The sequence below is a fragment of the Schistocerca piceifrons genome, chromosome 3, assembly GCF_021461385.2.
Source record: "Schistocerca piceifrons isolate TAMUIC-IGC-003096 chromosome 3, iqSchPice1.1, whole genome shotgun sequence".
NCBI classification, from domain to species: Eukaryota; Metazoa; Arthropoda; class Insecta; order Orthoptera; family Acrididae; genus Schistocerca; species Schistocerca piceifrons.
This window is the reverse complement of record NC_060140.1, coordinates 381,650,166-381,666,885: the sequence shown is the minus strand read 5'-3', so window position 1 is coordinate 381,666,885 and position 16,720 is coordinate 381,650,166. Positions and strand designations below refer to the sequence as shown.

The 16,720-nt window shown below is 43.5% G+C and overlaps 1 protein-coding gene across 1 annotated transcript in view; it reads left to right on the top strand.

Annotated features, from left to right (window-relative positions):
- Nucleotides 1–16,720, top strand: part of LOC124788675 (UPF0489 protein C5orf22 homolog) — a 610,116-nt gene that overhangs the window by 350,971 nt on the left and 242,425 nt on the right. Inside the window, exon 3 of the mRNA XM_047255957.1 lies at nucleotides 6,538–6,664. Coding sequence (XP_047111913.1) covers nucleotides 6,538–6,664 — 127 coding nt within the window. The remainder of the gene's footprint in view (nucleotides 1–6,537; nucleotides 6,665–16,720) is intronic.

The following is a 16,720-nucleotide window of genomic DNA, read 5'->3' as shown; positions in this document are numbered from 1 at the left end:
ATCGCCATGTTACACGTTATAATTCGGAGCCTTATATTGGCATAGGATTGCAACTTACGTCAGCGAAGCAAGAAAGTTGACCGTGTAATGTGCATGACATGTAATTCCTCAACCGATGTTGAGAACTAAATAGAAAATTCGGAGGCGTTACTTTTCAGCACGCTCTCCTAACATCATACAATTAGCTTGTAGGGCGCAAAGTAACCTGATTCATCTATTGGACCTAACTGAATGACGAACATTTGCTTGAACGCTTCTGTTTCGTGCTTCAGACGTTTCTGAGCTCACAAGGACATACAGATGCGTGCATTTCTCTCTCTGCCTATTCCTCCCTCCCCCCCCCCCCCTCTCTCTCTCTCTCTCTCTCTCTCTCTCTCTCTCTCCCCCTCTGTGTGTGTGTGTGTGTGTGTGTGTGTGTGTGTGTGTGTGTAGTGGGTGCGAGTGTAACAAAAAAAAAGGTATATACGAAGCTGTGCAGTTATTTGTCCCGCACGTTAAAACAGCATTTGTCTTGAATAAACTATTCAGTTGCAGATGCAGTTATAACTACAAAAAGCAATCGATCTTCGATAAATGTCATGTGAATAGTGACTTGAGATAAAACAACTTGTTTAAACGATTAGCTCAGTAATCGGTATTAAGAGCAGGAGAGAAATGAACCCAGTAAGCCAAAAATATCTAAATCAAGCACACACGTGACGTACGACAGGTAAATGCCGTTTTCGTTTCTACGTATACGTTGGTCAAAATTTTCTGAAAGTAGTTACTACCTGAGACAAATACGTCATTAAGATGTGATGGGGATCGGAGGAGATACGTTGACGCCGTTCTGATTAAATGCTGATTAAATTCCGGCCGTGTTAGGAATGACACAATACACGTTATGTAAGTCTCAGCCATTCACTTACTTCGAGGTAAGCTTTTCTTGTCAATGCTTCTGTCGGATAAAACTGCTTACTGAGAAATGGAGATTGTGGTAGATTATTAGGGTACAATTTGCATCATTAGTATTATACACTTGTTCTTATGAATTCATTTTGCTTATAGTAAAATGTGTTATGCTTTTCCAGCATCTCTAATAACAGCTATTAATATGAAATAAGGCAAGATATATAAATGCTAATTAACTACTTGTCAGGAGACATCGGTTTTGCCATAATTTATCAGCAAATTACGTTAATTACAAACTGATGTAGGACGATAATTATGAGAATGTGTGTTGCATATTTAAAAAAAAAGCCTTGCTTGCTAAGAACGTTTACTTGTGCATAAAATTATTCAGTGCTTACTAAGTACCGAGCGAGATGGCGCAGTGGTTAGCACACTGCAGTCGCATTCAGGACGACGGCTCAAACCCGCATGCGACCAAGGTTTTCCTTGATTTCTCTAAATCGCTTCGGCAAATGCCGGAATGGTTCCTCTGAAAGGGCACGGCCGACTTCCTTCTCCATCCTTCCCTAATCCGATGGGACCGATGAGATGGCTGTTTGGTCGCCTCCCCCAAATAAGCCAAGCTTCCCCAGTCCCACTCATTCAGTACTCACAAACAATTGTCAAGAATGTATCTTATTAAAGTCTTGGCCAAATGATGGTTACATATTAGTCGGTGAATTGAAATACTTGATAAATATGAAATCTAAAAACATTATCCCAAGTATTCGCATTCCCAAATCAGCGAAGTCCACATCCAGCCTGCTGTACGCGTAATTCGTTTGGAAATAATCCAGCGTTCTACATCGACCCTACAGTCCGAGTTTGGGCAAATCCAGATAAGAGTGAAATACAAAAAATATTCGTTTCCCAGTGTAGTAATCTTAGAAGTAACGGTGACAGGGCGTGTTATCGAACATTTCGTACTGTTCTTATTAAAGAGGACAGCTTCCATAAACATTGCAGCGGGTCAGGGATCTATAAGATATAGATGATGTGTTGGAGCCTCATCTGAAGATCGGTTTGACGCAGCTCTGTACGCTACTCTATCACGTGCATCTGTGTGTATCTTTTGCAACATACATCCTGCCGGCCGCTGTGGCCGAGCGGTTCTAGGCTCTTCAGTCCGGAACCGCGCTGCTGCTACGGTCGCAGGTTCGAATCCTGCCTCGGGCATGGATGTATGTGATGTCCTTAGGTTAGTTAGGTTTAAGTAGTTCTAAATCTAGGGGACTGGTGACGTCAGATGTTTAGTCCCATTGTGCTTAGAGCCATTTGAACCATTTTGAACATACATCCTTTTGAACAAACTTACTAAAGTCAAGCTTTGATCTTCTTCAGCAGCCCCTTCCCTCTTACCATATTCTCTTAAGTGACCAAATTGACTATTCCTTGATGACTCAGTGTGTACCCCATCGGCCTGTCTCTTCCTTTAGTCAAGTTGAGCCATGAATTTCTGTTCTCTCCAATTCGTTTTAGGACCTCATTAGTTATCCGATCTGTACCTCTTATTTTAAGCTAGCACGACACTGGGACAACGGCCTTGCCGCGCTGGTTGACACTGGTTCCCATTAGATCACCGAAGTTAAGCGCTGTCGGTCTTGGCTAGCACTTGGATGGGTCGCGGTCCGGGTCTGTCGACTTGGCAAGCGAGGTGCACTCAGCCTTTGTGAGGCCAATGGAGGAGCTACTTGATTGAGAAGTAGCGACACTGGTTACGAAAACTAACAACGGCCGGGAGAGCAGTGCGCTCACCAAAGGCCTCTCCGTATCATCATCCGGTGACGCGTAAGGGGTGAGGAAGACGCGGCAGCCGGTCGGTACCCTTGGGCCTTCAAGTTCTGTTCAGACGGTGTTTTTCTATTTGAAGCACCACATTTCAAAACCTTCTGGTCACTTGTTGTCTGAAATGTGTATCGTCCACATTCCAGTTGCGAACATGGTTACAGTTCGCATAAAGACCTTCAGAAAATATTTGCTATCACTTTAGTTTATGTTTCACTTCAACAAATTTCTCTTGTCTGAAACGCTTTTATTGCTATTGACAATCTTCGTTTTATATCCTCTGTACTTCGGCCATCATAAATTATTTTTCTTCCCACATAACAGATGTCTAGTACTTTCAGTGTCTCATTTCCGAATCTAATTCCTTCGTCATCGGCTGATGTAAGATACAGACGACACATATTTATATATCAAAGGTGGTACTGATTATAACCTCACTTATAATTCATACAACTCTTGTGCAAAAGCCGGCCGTTGTTGCCGAGCGGTTCAAGGCGCTACAGTCCGGAACCACGCTGCTGCTACGGTCGAAGGTTCGAATCCTGCCTCGGGTATGGATGTGTGTGATGTCCTTAGGTTAGTTAGGTTTAAGTAGTTCTAAGTGTAGGGGACTGATTATTTCAAATGTTAAGTCCCATAGTGCTCAGAGCCATTTGAACCATTTTTTCTTGTGCAAAATATTAAAATGTTCAGCACTGACTGAAGGCCTGAAGTCGAGTAATACATTATCAAACAGAATAAATGATATGCTTCGGAACGTATAAAAATAACAGCCAACTTAATAATACCTACACTGCCCCTTGAGTAGCTGTGTAAACGAGCCGACAATAATGAAGAGAGAGTCATTCTACGTTCTCGTACATACTAGAGCGTACTAGACTAACACACGACGACTATACTGTTTGTTATTTCAAAGAGATATAGGAGGCGACGAAAAAGTTTCCGTTCGAAGGTCGTACAGCTCAGAATCGGTATACCAATCAGGCAAAATCGCTTTGAACATTGAGACAATCGTCCCGACAATGCCCCAGGTTGAAGATACCTGTCTGATAAAACACCTTGTCGTGCTGTGTGATCAAGTCCGCATATGCCTACTGTACATCTTCACCCGACAGGTATCGTCCACCTGTCAGGGCCTTTTTTAAGGGTCGAAGGCGTGATAATCGCATAGGGAGAGATCAGGACTATAGAACGGGAGCTAGAGTTCTCCCACTTGAGTTAGCTAACTTCTGAGTTACGATATTTGCGATATGGGGACGTGTGTTATCATGAAGCAGAAGCACCTCTTATTGCACCATTCCACAAGATTCCACAAGAGTGGTTTTCAACAGAAATGCTGCCCCATACACAGTCTTCAAACTCCTATACGTGTCTACCGGTGTTTGTCCTTAGGCAGCTAATAAAAGAATAACAACGCTTTAGTCCTGTTTGGAAGCATTTGATATTAATGTCGCCATAGTTCACGTTTCCGCATTCACCGCACGCACGTCTGACAGACACGAATGCCAAACTAATCCCTTGCGTACATGTCGGTGCCTATATACCCACATCGGAGTCTTGTTAAATTGCATATACGCTGCAGCAACACCCAAAAAACCGAAACTTTTTGAGCACTCCTTGTATTCCACATTAAATCTACATTTTGGTAAGCTAGGGGAGCAGTTATGACTTACGCCAGTGAAAGGGAGGGTGCAGCCGTATGCGACTCTCCGTGTGTGTGTGTGTGTGTGCGTGCGTGCAGGTTTTATCTGAGGCAGATTTTTTTGGAAGTAATCACGGACAGAACACCGGGATGCACCTAGCTATGAATTTACTTTGTTTGATAGTGTACCTCGTTGTCAGCGTCGCCTATCGCTAGCAGAGCGTCTGTGTAAGGAGAACGGTGATTTTGCACCTTAAAATAGGCTTGTAGGTAGCCACTGGAAAGTGCACCTACGGGAAGCATTAATTGTGTAACTGACCTGATTTTGTCGTAGGAATAATATTTACTGCAATGTTCTAGTGGTCACTATTTACTATTACTGTAATTTGTGCCTGGTCTTGTAGGAATATGGAGCAATGAACAGGCCGATCGGGCTGCCAAGGAGGCCTGCAGAGAGCAGGATGTGGTCCGATGTCCTATTCCCTTGCAGTTTGTCATCTCTGCACTCCACAAGAAGTGCATGGAATTGTGGGAGGAAGAATGGCTTGCGGTGACGGCCAATAAACTGCGGTTGATGAAGTCAACAACTCGGCCATGGCGTTCCTCCTGCCGGTTGCTCAGGCGGGAAGAAGTGACCCTCAGGCGTCTTCGGATTGGTCACTGTCCTCTCACACGTAGCTTTCTATTACGGCAGAAGGATCCCCCTTTTTGTGATGCTTGTGGTGTGCACATCTCTGTCCGCCACATTTTAACAGACTGCATTTTATACCGCGATGCAAGGGCAGAAGCACAAGTTGATGGGGATCTGCCCTGTGTTTTAGCTAATGATGAGACGTGTGTGTCTAGAGTTTTAAAGTTTTGTGATGTGTCTGGACTCTGGCTTAAACTTTTAGGCTGGAGGTTTTAGTGTATTGCAAAGTGGCTGGCTCCACCCTCGTTTCCTTGCGGTCAGCCAGCCACTTCCATCTGCTATATTGTTTTAGCTCCTTTAATTTTTTTTTGTGGGATCTAAAATTTAAAAAACCTCTCTCACACCGGCCTGATTTAGCTTCACTGATCAGGATAGTAAAAACATGCGTATATTAAGGGAATTTTCATTCACAAAGCAGGCTTATACATTCACACAGTTCAATACTGTTCTATCCTGATTAAATTGAGCTTAACTTAAATTACATAAGGCAGTGAAGCAATTTCGAAGTCTCGGTGCGACGAAAATTGTCAGTGGATCTCCTGAAAACATTTGTAATAATTATTAGCTTTCGGTGACCACATGGGGAAGAGCGGAGATCTGCTGGTAAGACCGTGTTAGCCTATTTATTTGAAGTAATAAACTGGATATCTTGAGCATACAAAACGGCAGGTTCGTCCAGTGTAAATTAGACGTTCCCCACTGATCACGTGCAACACAGCGTAGTAAACAGACACTGTCAATAATAATCAGCTAAATAATACGCGAACACACTTACTTTAGTTTAGTTCATGTATTTAAATTCCTTCTCATACAGAATCTCATCAAGATGGCGACTAGCTCAACAATACATACATATACATCTTCCTTCTTTCACGGCTAATCGGCAAGATCCCCTTCATTCTTTTCATAAGAAAAAGCATAGATAGCAGAGAAGCTATTCCATGGAGTAAATGGACGCTCCAAGGAATAATAGGGCTTGAAACTTCTTTACATTGATAATCATCGTATATTCAAGTTTAGGAATCGGTAAGATAAGAAGAGATATTTCGAGATATGTACTGAGTTAAATAACTTATAAAATTTCTGAAAATATCGCGGAGAGACCGCTGCAAGAGACATAACACTCCCTCTACAACTTTCTTCGTGTGTTGTCCATGTTTTACTGCTGATGGCATGCTTCCTCCCACGTTTCGGTGTGGGTAGGCACATATTTTTCCAAGCTTGTTACCTGTGTTTTACGTTCTGTTTTATCTTACTGTTCAGAGTATTTTCTTGACACCTATCTCAATCTGTTACTGAGCGGGTGCTGAAGACCTTGCCGTCGTGCGCCCATACAGCCCTTTCCATCCATCCATCCATCCATCCATCTTAGTATCTTCAAGTGACGATGGTTCTACTGTCCTCCTTCTTACTTTCCGCGGTCACGTTACGTGCCGCCTGCTCAGCCTTCCCGGCATAAGTGACCATGTGTTGGTTCGGTGTTTTGCAGGGTGACGAGCACGGAGCCGTACTTCGTGAGCGAGGCGCTGTTCTGTCCTGAGGCGCAGCTCGTCAACTCGCGGCCAGTCCGCCTGCACGTCGCCACGCTCGGCCGCTGTCTCGAGCAGCCTCCAGAGGTAAGTCTCAGCAGCCGCCACGAGTCCGCTACAGTGATGCCCGTCTCTAATACTCTGTGAAGCCGGGTGGTACAATTAGTGCGTGCTCTCATTACCTTCAGACCACCACTGCAGCTGGCTGAGCATCACCTAGAACTAACTAAGTACGATGTCCCAATAAATGTGTTCTTGGTGAGTGTGACAGCGTCAGATTATTAACGATAGTTATCACTACTGCAAGTGGTCCCAGTTAGGTTGGTGGTATATGCATAGTGTCCGAAACGTCGTCAAATGTTACAAAATGTCTACGTCACTTACTGAAGACGACTTTTTGTCACTGACAATGATCGCAGATACAAACCTCCTGCAAGGTGATATTCGTCAATTCTGGTTTATAAAATGTGAGGCCTTTCTCAATTCATTTCATCTACATCTACATCTGTACTCTGCAACGCATGTTACGGTGTATGACGGAGGGTACGTTGTACATCATTGTCGCTTCTTCTCCTTTCATGCTGCAGTCGCTAATGGCCCACGGGAAGAAAGATCACTGAAAAGCATTCTCGTGAGCTCGGTTCTCTCTTGATTTTACCATCATGACCTTTTCGCGAGAGTTACTTAGTGGGAAGCAATAGAATAGTGACTCTTCTAGGAATTTAACGCTCTGGTTATTTTAACAGTAAACTACAGTGTAATCCACTGCGCCCCTCTTGTAGAATCCATCACTGAATGAATTTATCACGAAACGCGCTGCTCTTCTTTGGATATTCTCTATTTCGTGTACCAATTCTGTCTGCTGCGGACTCAGAAGGACGAGCAACATTGAAGTACTGGTAGAACGAGGCTGGTGTAAGCTATTCCCTTCCTGGTTGGACTCCACTTCATGTAGATTCCTCCCATGAACCGCATTCTGGCATCTGCCGTATCTGCGAATAGATGAATGTGGTCGTTCCACTTTAAACCACTCCGTACGCATACTCCCAGACATTTAATGGATGTGAGTGAATCTGGTTACTGTTCTACAATAGTGCAATCATGCAGTGATAGGCTTTCTGTCTATTTATGCGTAGTACGTCACATACGATTATGTTGAGGATGAACTGCCCATCCCAGCATCAAGCGTCAATTCCTTGTAGGTCTTCCTGCATTTCACTACAATTTTCTGATATCGCGACTTCTTTCTATACAACAGCATCATCCACGTTATCCACGTCGTCATATATATAGCAAAAAGTTATGCTCTCACAGACGCTCTCATCACACCCAAAGGAGGAAATACAGAAAGGAACTAGGAACTGGCTTTAGATTTCGTTCACAGCAGTTTGCCTATCAAAATACGGATGTGGCGCGGGGGTTGGGGGTTGGGGTGGGGGGTGGGGGGTCGGGGGAGGGGGGAGGGGGTAGAAAGGGAACAACTGAGAATGATACTTTACTTCAGAAATAAAATGACTTTCCAGCCTTGGTATCGATCCCCCGTAGTCAGCTGGTCTTGCTGCTTCACAATCCAAAAAGTTAGCTGTTGATCTAAGGCTTTTATACCTTGCAAGGCTGCAATTTGCATGGTGGCACATTCCTTACTCATTTACACATGCAGTGATGAGAAACTACTGGTCTACATCTCTCGATCTATGTACCTGATTGTATCCTTACCGTTCTTGGTAATGGCAGAATCGTATTACTATCTGTCACAAACACTATTTCCTTAGATATAACGTACTGAATTTCGGGAGAAGAAAATTGCCGTAGCCTGAATGTACATCAGTAGTTTCGGTATCAGTTTTCAAGACGTGTGAGAGGAGAATGGGCTATGTTTGATAAACATGTACCAAATTTTTTCCGACGAAAATTGTTTTATTCGAACCTGGAATATCTTTCTGCGTCTCACACCAGACCGATTTCATTAATATAGGCCTGTAATGTGTTTCATCTGTTATTTCATCATCGTTACGCACAGAGGGATCAGCTTCGGTATCTTGTCTGATTGCCACATGCAGCGAAAGAAGCATAAATCAGCAGTTAGTCTGCATAGTGCCCTCAGCTGGGGGTGATCCCAGAGCTTGGGAACAGCTTCATACCACGTCCCGTCACCCGAAGCAGGTCATTGTGAGATGAACTCAAACATCAGCTTGTAAGAGCTGACTTAAACGTGGATCTTTTTATGAGCTTGGTCTCTTACCTATTCCACCAAGCAGCTTCGAGCACCTTCTTTGACTGAGATGCTTCGCTTCCTCCTTTTTTTCTGGTCGTCTCCCACTTTTTTTAGTCTTTGATCACCACGGTTCCGGCATTTGAGTCTAAGGTGGGATTTCCATCCTGAAACCACAGCGTCACTTTAACGTGAGAGGTACTTCACTAAAAACCGTACAAATTCCGTTCTCCTTGTTTTGGTATATTATTTTTTTGTGTATTTCTGTATCATTTATGCGGGAATAGTCAGACATTCACCTAAACAGGTTTGGAATACTACCTAGTATCCACAACCTGATTGGCTCATGTATTGCTCACAAGTAATTTTTTAACACTCAGATCAATTTTTTAATTTTTATTTTTTTAAATATTAGTTCATGGCTACGAGTTTGTAGTTAAATGTAGATCACAGTAGAACGCTGGATTTACTGTATGCTGTCTGGTAAGTTGGTTTAGGTCAATACCGTTAACCGTTGACGTCAGACTGTCTTCAATCGGTTTTACACGGCGGCCGCAGGGGTAATAAAAGACGTGGCAGATCTGATGTGGGAAACTATTATTTTCGTAAAATTCATCTTATGTGGCACCAGTGTCTGTAATTTATGTAGCGAGATGATGTGTGAAATTCTCAGTTGTTGAGAAGTTGGAAATCGTTTATCTGACTCCTCTAAGAGTGGGTACGGATGATCATTTAAATTCTGTCCGTAAAAGGAATACTATGTGATTCTACCGGCTTTTCACCAGCATAGTTGCTAGGGTTATTGACAACAGGTGAGCGTCACTTCAGTGAGTGGCTAGTTGGGCCACGGTCAGCTAGTGCGGGGTGACAATAGTTCCCGCGGCAGCAAGGACGTCTTCCTTTCCTCGGCATGTTACCATCCCACGGGCATTGTGTGCTGAAGGACACATGATAAGCGTACCTTAGATGTGCATCCACTCTGCATAAAACATGAGCAGCTTAAATGTCATAAAGTTCTTTTCTGCTGAAGTACGTTTCTTGCTTCAGTACTGTACAGTCATCTGTTTTGCTCACATTTTCTACTGTGTCTTCAACAGTTAGTCTCATCTTTACAGCTAAAAATTATCTGCGTCGTCTTTAGTTTATTCTTGAACCAAACTTTGTACCTGCGGTATCTGCGTTTATTAACTTTTCTGGTACAAAAAAAATACTGAAGAACATTTTTCGCCGTTTACTGTCTGAAAATAAATGAACTCACGCATACTTCATATCGAAGAAACCTACAGCTGCCGATCGACGCCTTTTGTAGCGGCAGTCGTAAAAAAAAAAAAAAAAAAATAAAAATAAATAAAAAGCGACTCGCAATGTATCACAAAGGACGCTTTGTATTTACATCAGTGTTAAGCAGTTTGTAGCAACTTTTCTACTTGTGCTGGTGTTACTATTAATTAACCCCAAACTAATTTCATAATTCCAAACTACCCTAAGTTTCTTAAGTCCATTTTCCTTCTCCTTCCGAGCCTCTTCGCAACGCTACCTTCTATTCAGTTTGATGTTTCATTTGCTATTACTTCTGTTTAAAATATCGCTAGCTGCTGACCCACTTTTGCACATAACTTACAGCGTTTAACGTCGTTGCGCGATTTCAAATGGTTCAAATGGCTCTGAGCACTATGGGACTTAACTTCAGAGGTCATCAGTCCCCTCGAACTTAGAACTACTTAAACCTAACTAACCTAAGGACATAACACAACACCCAGTCATCACGAGGCAGAGAAAATCCCTGACCCCGCCGGCAATCGAACCCGGGAACCCGGGCGTGGGAAGCGAGAACGCTACCGCACGACCACGAGCTGTGGACTACGCGATTTCAATGGCTCTACAAATACCACTACGATACTCTGTTCTTTCATTTTTTTAACGTGTGCAGAGCAACAAGGACATCTTCCTTTTCTCAGAATGTTACCATCACACAGGTATTGTGAGATACATAAATGATTTTCCATAGAAAAAAAAGTGCTGGTGTGTCCTACGACCTTAACGTGTGAGTTGCATGTTACATTGCAACTTTCGTATTTCATTTCGCTATTTTTCGTATTTTAATTATTTCACTTACTTTTAACCGTAGGGCTACAGCAAAGATGCCACATGTACCAAGTGACGTCTGCGAACAGCTTGGTCACCTATGGGCCAGTCCGCAAGATTTACGTAAAGTATGCTTTGGGTTTTTTGAAGAATAAACTAACCACATCGCAACAACGCGCTAGGAACGCTGGGCTTCAGTTTTGAATAGACTACGCCTGTGTTCCATTGGGTAGGTAAAGAATGTGTTTTGCGTGTCGAATGTCACGTGTCGCTGGTCGGTGAGGTAGTGAAATGTTGCTAGGCTGCGTACACAAAATTCGCACTTGCTATATGATCTTATGTGGTTCGTGATAAACTATTTTCTTGACTCGCCTAGCGAAAGTGCTTCAACTCTCACGCTTGGACTCGTAGTCACACCTCTTTTGGTCAGCTCTTACCGTTTTGGTGAGGCCAGTTCATCTGGAGGCTCGATACAGAACCTGCTTGTTATTAATTCATTGCAATGGTAATACGGTGAGTTTAGTCACTCTCTCTATGAACGAATCTTTGTAAATACTTTCCGATCTATGCTGTATCATACTTCGTTCAGTTCTCTTGCTCTTTAGATATCTGTGTGCCATGCGTCCTCCATTTACAAATAAAGCTGTATTGTTGTGAATTATTCACTTCGCTGAGTTCACTTCTATTAATTTACATGTAAAGACTCTGTACAATCATTCTCTTTGTCAGGCATTTTCCTTTGTAAACGAATTAGGCCGATTAGTATTCAACAGTTGATACACTACCACCTAATCTAAAAACGTGTTGCTTGGCTACCTCCAGCGATAGAACTTCATCATTTTTTCATTGCAGTTTATGTCAACACTAATAGTAGTAACTGCGAATATTATTATTCACATTTATGTGTATGTCTTTCAGCAAACACAGTAGGTTGTGGAGCTGATGCAGGAAGCAGACATGGAGTGTCTGGACTACAGAAAGTGTGCTTATTTCATGTCTCGTGTTTTCTATGTTGTTAACATACGGGAAACACATTCCACTGCGCCGCAAACGGCTATGAGCCACCTTGCTTAAACACTTTTGGCCGGCCGCTGTGGCCGAGCGGTTCTAGGCGCTACAGTCTGGAACCGCATAACCGCCACGGTCGCAGGTTCGAATCCTGCCTCGGGCATGGATGTGTGTGATGTCGTTAGGTTAGTTAGGTTTAAGTACTAAGTTCTAGGGAACTGATGACCTCTGAAGTTAAGTCCCATAGTGCTCAGAGCCATTTGAACCATTTTTAAACACTTTTGTGCTTGCGAGGTACACTGGTGAGCCAAAACATTATGACCACCTGTTTAATATCTTATTTGTCCGTCTTTGGAACGAAATACATACTGATTCTGCGTATCAGGGATCCGGCAATTTGTTGGTATGTTTATGGAGGTATGTCTATGCAAATGCCATGTAATTCGCCTAAATAACGGGACGCTGATCTGTGTACGCGGTGGTGGCACCCGATAGCGAACCAGATGGCTTCCATAACGTTTACATCACTCGAATTTGGTCGCTGAGACATCAACGCGAGTTCACCATGATTCTTCTCAAACCACAGTAGCACGGTGTTGGCTCCAAGACACAGACGATTATACCGCTGAAAGATGACATCACCGTCGGGAAAGACTTTAAGCATGAAAGAATGCAGGTATTACGCAGCTGTCAGTGTGTCTTAGACCACTACCACAGCTCCCATATAAGTGCAGCAGAATGTCTCCCACAGCATAGTACTGCACCCACCAGCCTGCGCGTTTCAAGCCGCAGTTCACGTCTTTTAGGACGTCTGTGGAGACGACCATCAACCTAGTATAACAAAAACGCAATTCACCTGGAGAGCCAACACGTTTCTATTGATCGACTGTCGAATCCCGATGATCCCATGGCCACTGCAATCGTAACGGACGATGCCTTGGGTCAACATGTGAACACGTAAGGGTGGTCTGCTGCGGACATCCAGTGTTTTGACTATATACGATGAACTGAGTGCTCCGAAACATTTGCGCGTACACCAACATTGTGCTCTTTTGGCAGAAATGCCACAGATCACCATCTAGCCTATTTTACAGAGCAGACAAGCCTCCGAACCCCACGTTCTGAGAAGAGTCGAGGACGTCCAACCATTTAGTGCCCAGTGGTAGTTTCACTATCCTTCCACCCCTTTCCGTAGATGCTCACGAAGATGCTTGAACATTCGACCAGCTATGCCGTTTTCGAGATACTCGTTCACAGGCTCTGCGTAATAATAATCTGCCCTTTGTCAAAGCCGCTTATGTCAGTGGATTTCCCCATTTGCAGCCCATATCTTCGCTAGGGTGATCCCCCCTCCGTGGCTGCTCCGCTTGCACGCTTTTGCTATCGAGTCCCTGTCCACAACGCCACCAGGTGGCGTCCAACGTCACGGTGGACAGTGGTCATAATGTTTGGGCTCATCAATGTATTTGTTGGGACTGCTCATACCTGAATTCAGTTTTATTTTGCTTATAAATCATTGGGCTCGTAAAGTAGTGTTTACTCGCTAGGTAAATTTCCATAAACTCTTTCCGTCAAATTTCGACAATAAACTTAATTCTTAGCTCAAAAATGTATATATGAAGGGGCATAATTTTCAACTCGGTGCTTATGCGATTCACTCGCACTGGTAGTCCCGTTATCTAACCTAGCAGTAACGTTACAAAATAAAGAAGACATTTTAACATCATCTATCGGGAATACAGTCTCATAAGTGGACGCGTCGATTGTTACTCCCACGTATAAAGATCTTAGATAAATACTTTAAGTGAAAAATGTTTGATAACCGCACTGTTTAGCGCTCACATCAAAAACATTCTGGAGAAGACTAGGTGGATACCCCATACAACCGCTTCCAAGAAAACCTGAACTCACAGTTGCAGCTGTAGCTAAGTTCTGAAACGACGGAAAACTTAAATCAGAATGACTGAACGGGAATCTGAACATCACTCCTACACAATCTGTTTTCGGTGTCCAAACATCGAGCCGGCCGGTGTGGCCGAGCGGTTCTAGGCGCTTCAGTCCGGAACCGCGCGACCTCTACGTCGCAGGTTCGAATCCTGCCTCGGGCATGGATGTGTGTGATGTCCTTAGAGCTCCTTAAACCTAACTAACCTAAGTTCTAGGGGACTGATGACCTCAGATGTTAAGTCCCATAGTGCTCAGAACCATTTGAACCATTTTCTCAAACATCGACATTGCCACAACATACGATGCCAACAGAGAGACAAACTGGGAAAAATTACGCGCCGCCTCGTACAACAATATTGCTGATGAATTGGGTGGGTTATTCTTGCAACCGAATTGTGTTCAGGTCTGAAGATAGTTCGTCTGGAACCAAAATTGGCCATAATTTTAAAAATACATGCTGTCCAAACGGACAATAAAATACGTTGTACAGCTACTGAATGCGAAGTTTCGGTGAAAAAAATATGCTAATTTTTGCTGTATTAAGAAGTGATATGAAGAGCATTTTTCAGTTTTGTCACGTAAAATCAGGGTTAGGGGAGGCAAATAGAAGACTTAGATTTAGTAGAAGTTTTCTAAGAAAATGCAATAATTTGTAAAAGAAATCGACCTGTTTTAGAGTATTCCTCCAGTGTTTGGAGTCCTTATCAAACTGGCATGACAACAGACGTCTAACGAATTTAGAGTTGTGCATGAAGGTGATGTAACAGATCGATATAACCAATACGAAAGTACAACATAAATACTCGTGGAACTTAAACGGGAATTCTTGGAAGAACCACGACGTAGAATTCGCGAAAAGCAGTTTAATACATGTACATAACCTGTGTTGGAATGACCCGCCCGGATAGTCGCACGTGTTAGAACGCCGCTTACGGGATTCGGGGAGGAGCGCCGCCCGGACCGAAGCGGCCTGGTGAATGAACGACGAGAGTCGATGTACCGGCCTGCCTGGATGTGGTTTTTAGGCTGTTTCCCACATACGATTAGGTGATACTGAGCTGGAACCCAAGTCTCGCCTCAGATACACGATCCATAAACGTTTACAAACAGTCAAACACTTTCACGTGGGATAAATAAAACTAGACATAGATGGATGACAGGGTACAAAAATTCCGGGGGGGGGGGGAGAAGGTGCGATGGCAAAGGGAAGGGCTTCCAGCCAAACTTCACCACTAAAATTGCCAAATCTAGTAATTAACATACCGCACCTGTTGAGATACGGGATAAAAGGCAGGAAAAAGAATAAAGAAATAACGTGCACTCTAATATCACTTGTCGTCCATTATGCTTTCATCATCGTATACACGGTCCAAAAATGTAACAAAAATGGTTCAAATGGCTCTAAGCACTATTGGACTTAACATCTGAGGTCATCAGTCCCCTAAACTTAGAACTACGTAAACCTAACTAACCTAAGGACATCACACACATCCATTCCCGACGTAGGATTCGGAACTGCGACCGTAGCAGCCGCATGGTTCCGGACTGAAGCGCCTAGAACCGCCTGGCAAAAATGTAACAGGACGTAGAGAATGCTCCACTGAACAATTTGAGGTAGGGAACCCGGAGTAGGAGAAGCCAGCTTAAGAAGATATGGAAGTAAACTTGGCTACCGCTTTGTCTAGCATTACAGTTTGCCAACTTATTTACAAGTAACATACGTACAATTTTACAAGTACTATGCTGTTTATTTACTATTACATTCTTTATTTCCTGTAAGGAAACAAGAAGAACGAGCCTGACTACCAGGAAATCATGATGCAGGCTTTTTTACTTTGCTTGTCCATGAGGTGGTTGTGTTGTATCGTATTTATATTGTCCCGTGGCAGAACGTGCTATGAATCTACGACAGACCCATTCCTTATCCAATGCTATTCAGAGACCTACAGTACAGTACGGTGGAGCAGCACCGGTACAGTTTCGCTGAGCTCACTGACATGCATCTTGTATATGGGGAAGTACGTTGCAATGCTCTCGTTGCTGAAAGGCTGTAGAGGGAACGATTTCCTAACAGGCATCATCCGTAACGACGAGAGTTTATTTCTCTTAGTCGACGAATGCAGGAGACGGGTTCATTGGAAAGAAGAAACAGTGACCTCGCAACATGAGGACCACTCGCACACCCGTTTTTCAAGCGGATTTTTTTATTTTTATTTTCTATTTTTATTTTATTTTATTTATTTTATTTTATTTTATTTTATTTTTTTTTTTTTTTTTTTTTTTTTTGCACTATGGGACTTAACTTCTGAGGTCATCAATCCCCTAGAACTTAGAACTACTTAAATCTAACTAACATAAGGACATCACACACATCTATGCCCGAAGCAGGATTCGAACCTGCGACCGCAGCGGTCGCGCGGTGCCAGACTGTAGCGCCTAGAACCACTCGGCCACTCCGACCGGCCGAAGAGGATTTGCTGGAACATATTGCACCGGACCCCACTACATGTACTCGTCGTGTTGCACGTGAAATGGGCGCTGCACGTACTAGCGTGTGACGAGTACAATTATGTCCATGTCACCCACAACGAGTCCCGGCAATACTTGGACTGACCTTCTTCCAAGGGTCGCATTTGTCTGTGGTTGCTCCAGCTATGCATTGATGACCACATTTCCTCCAGATTGTGTTGTTTATTGACCAGGCCCCATTTGATCGTGATAGTATTTCGAACAGCAGGAATAGCCATGTGTGGGATGAGGGAAACCTCATGTTGTAGTAGAGTCATACCATGAAATACGTTTTGCTGTGAATATCTGGGCTGGCATTACAGGCAGCAGTCTCATTTTAAATAGACACCTGTACTTGAGGTTCGTGCAAAAAGTTCTACCCG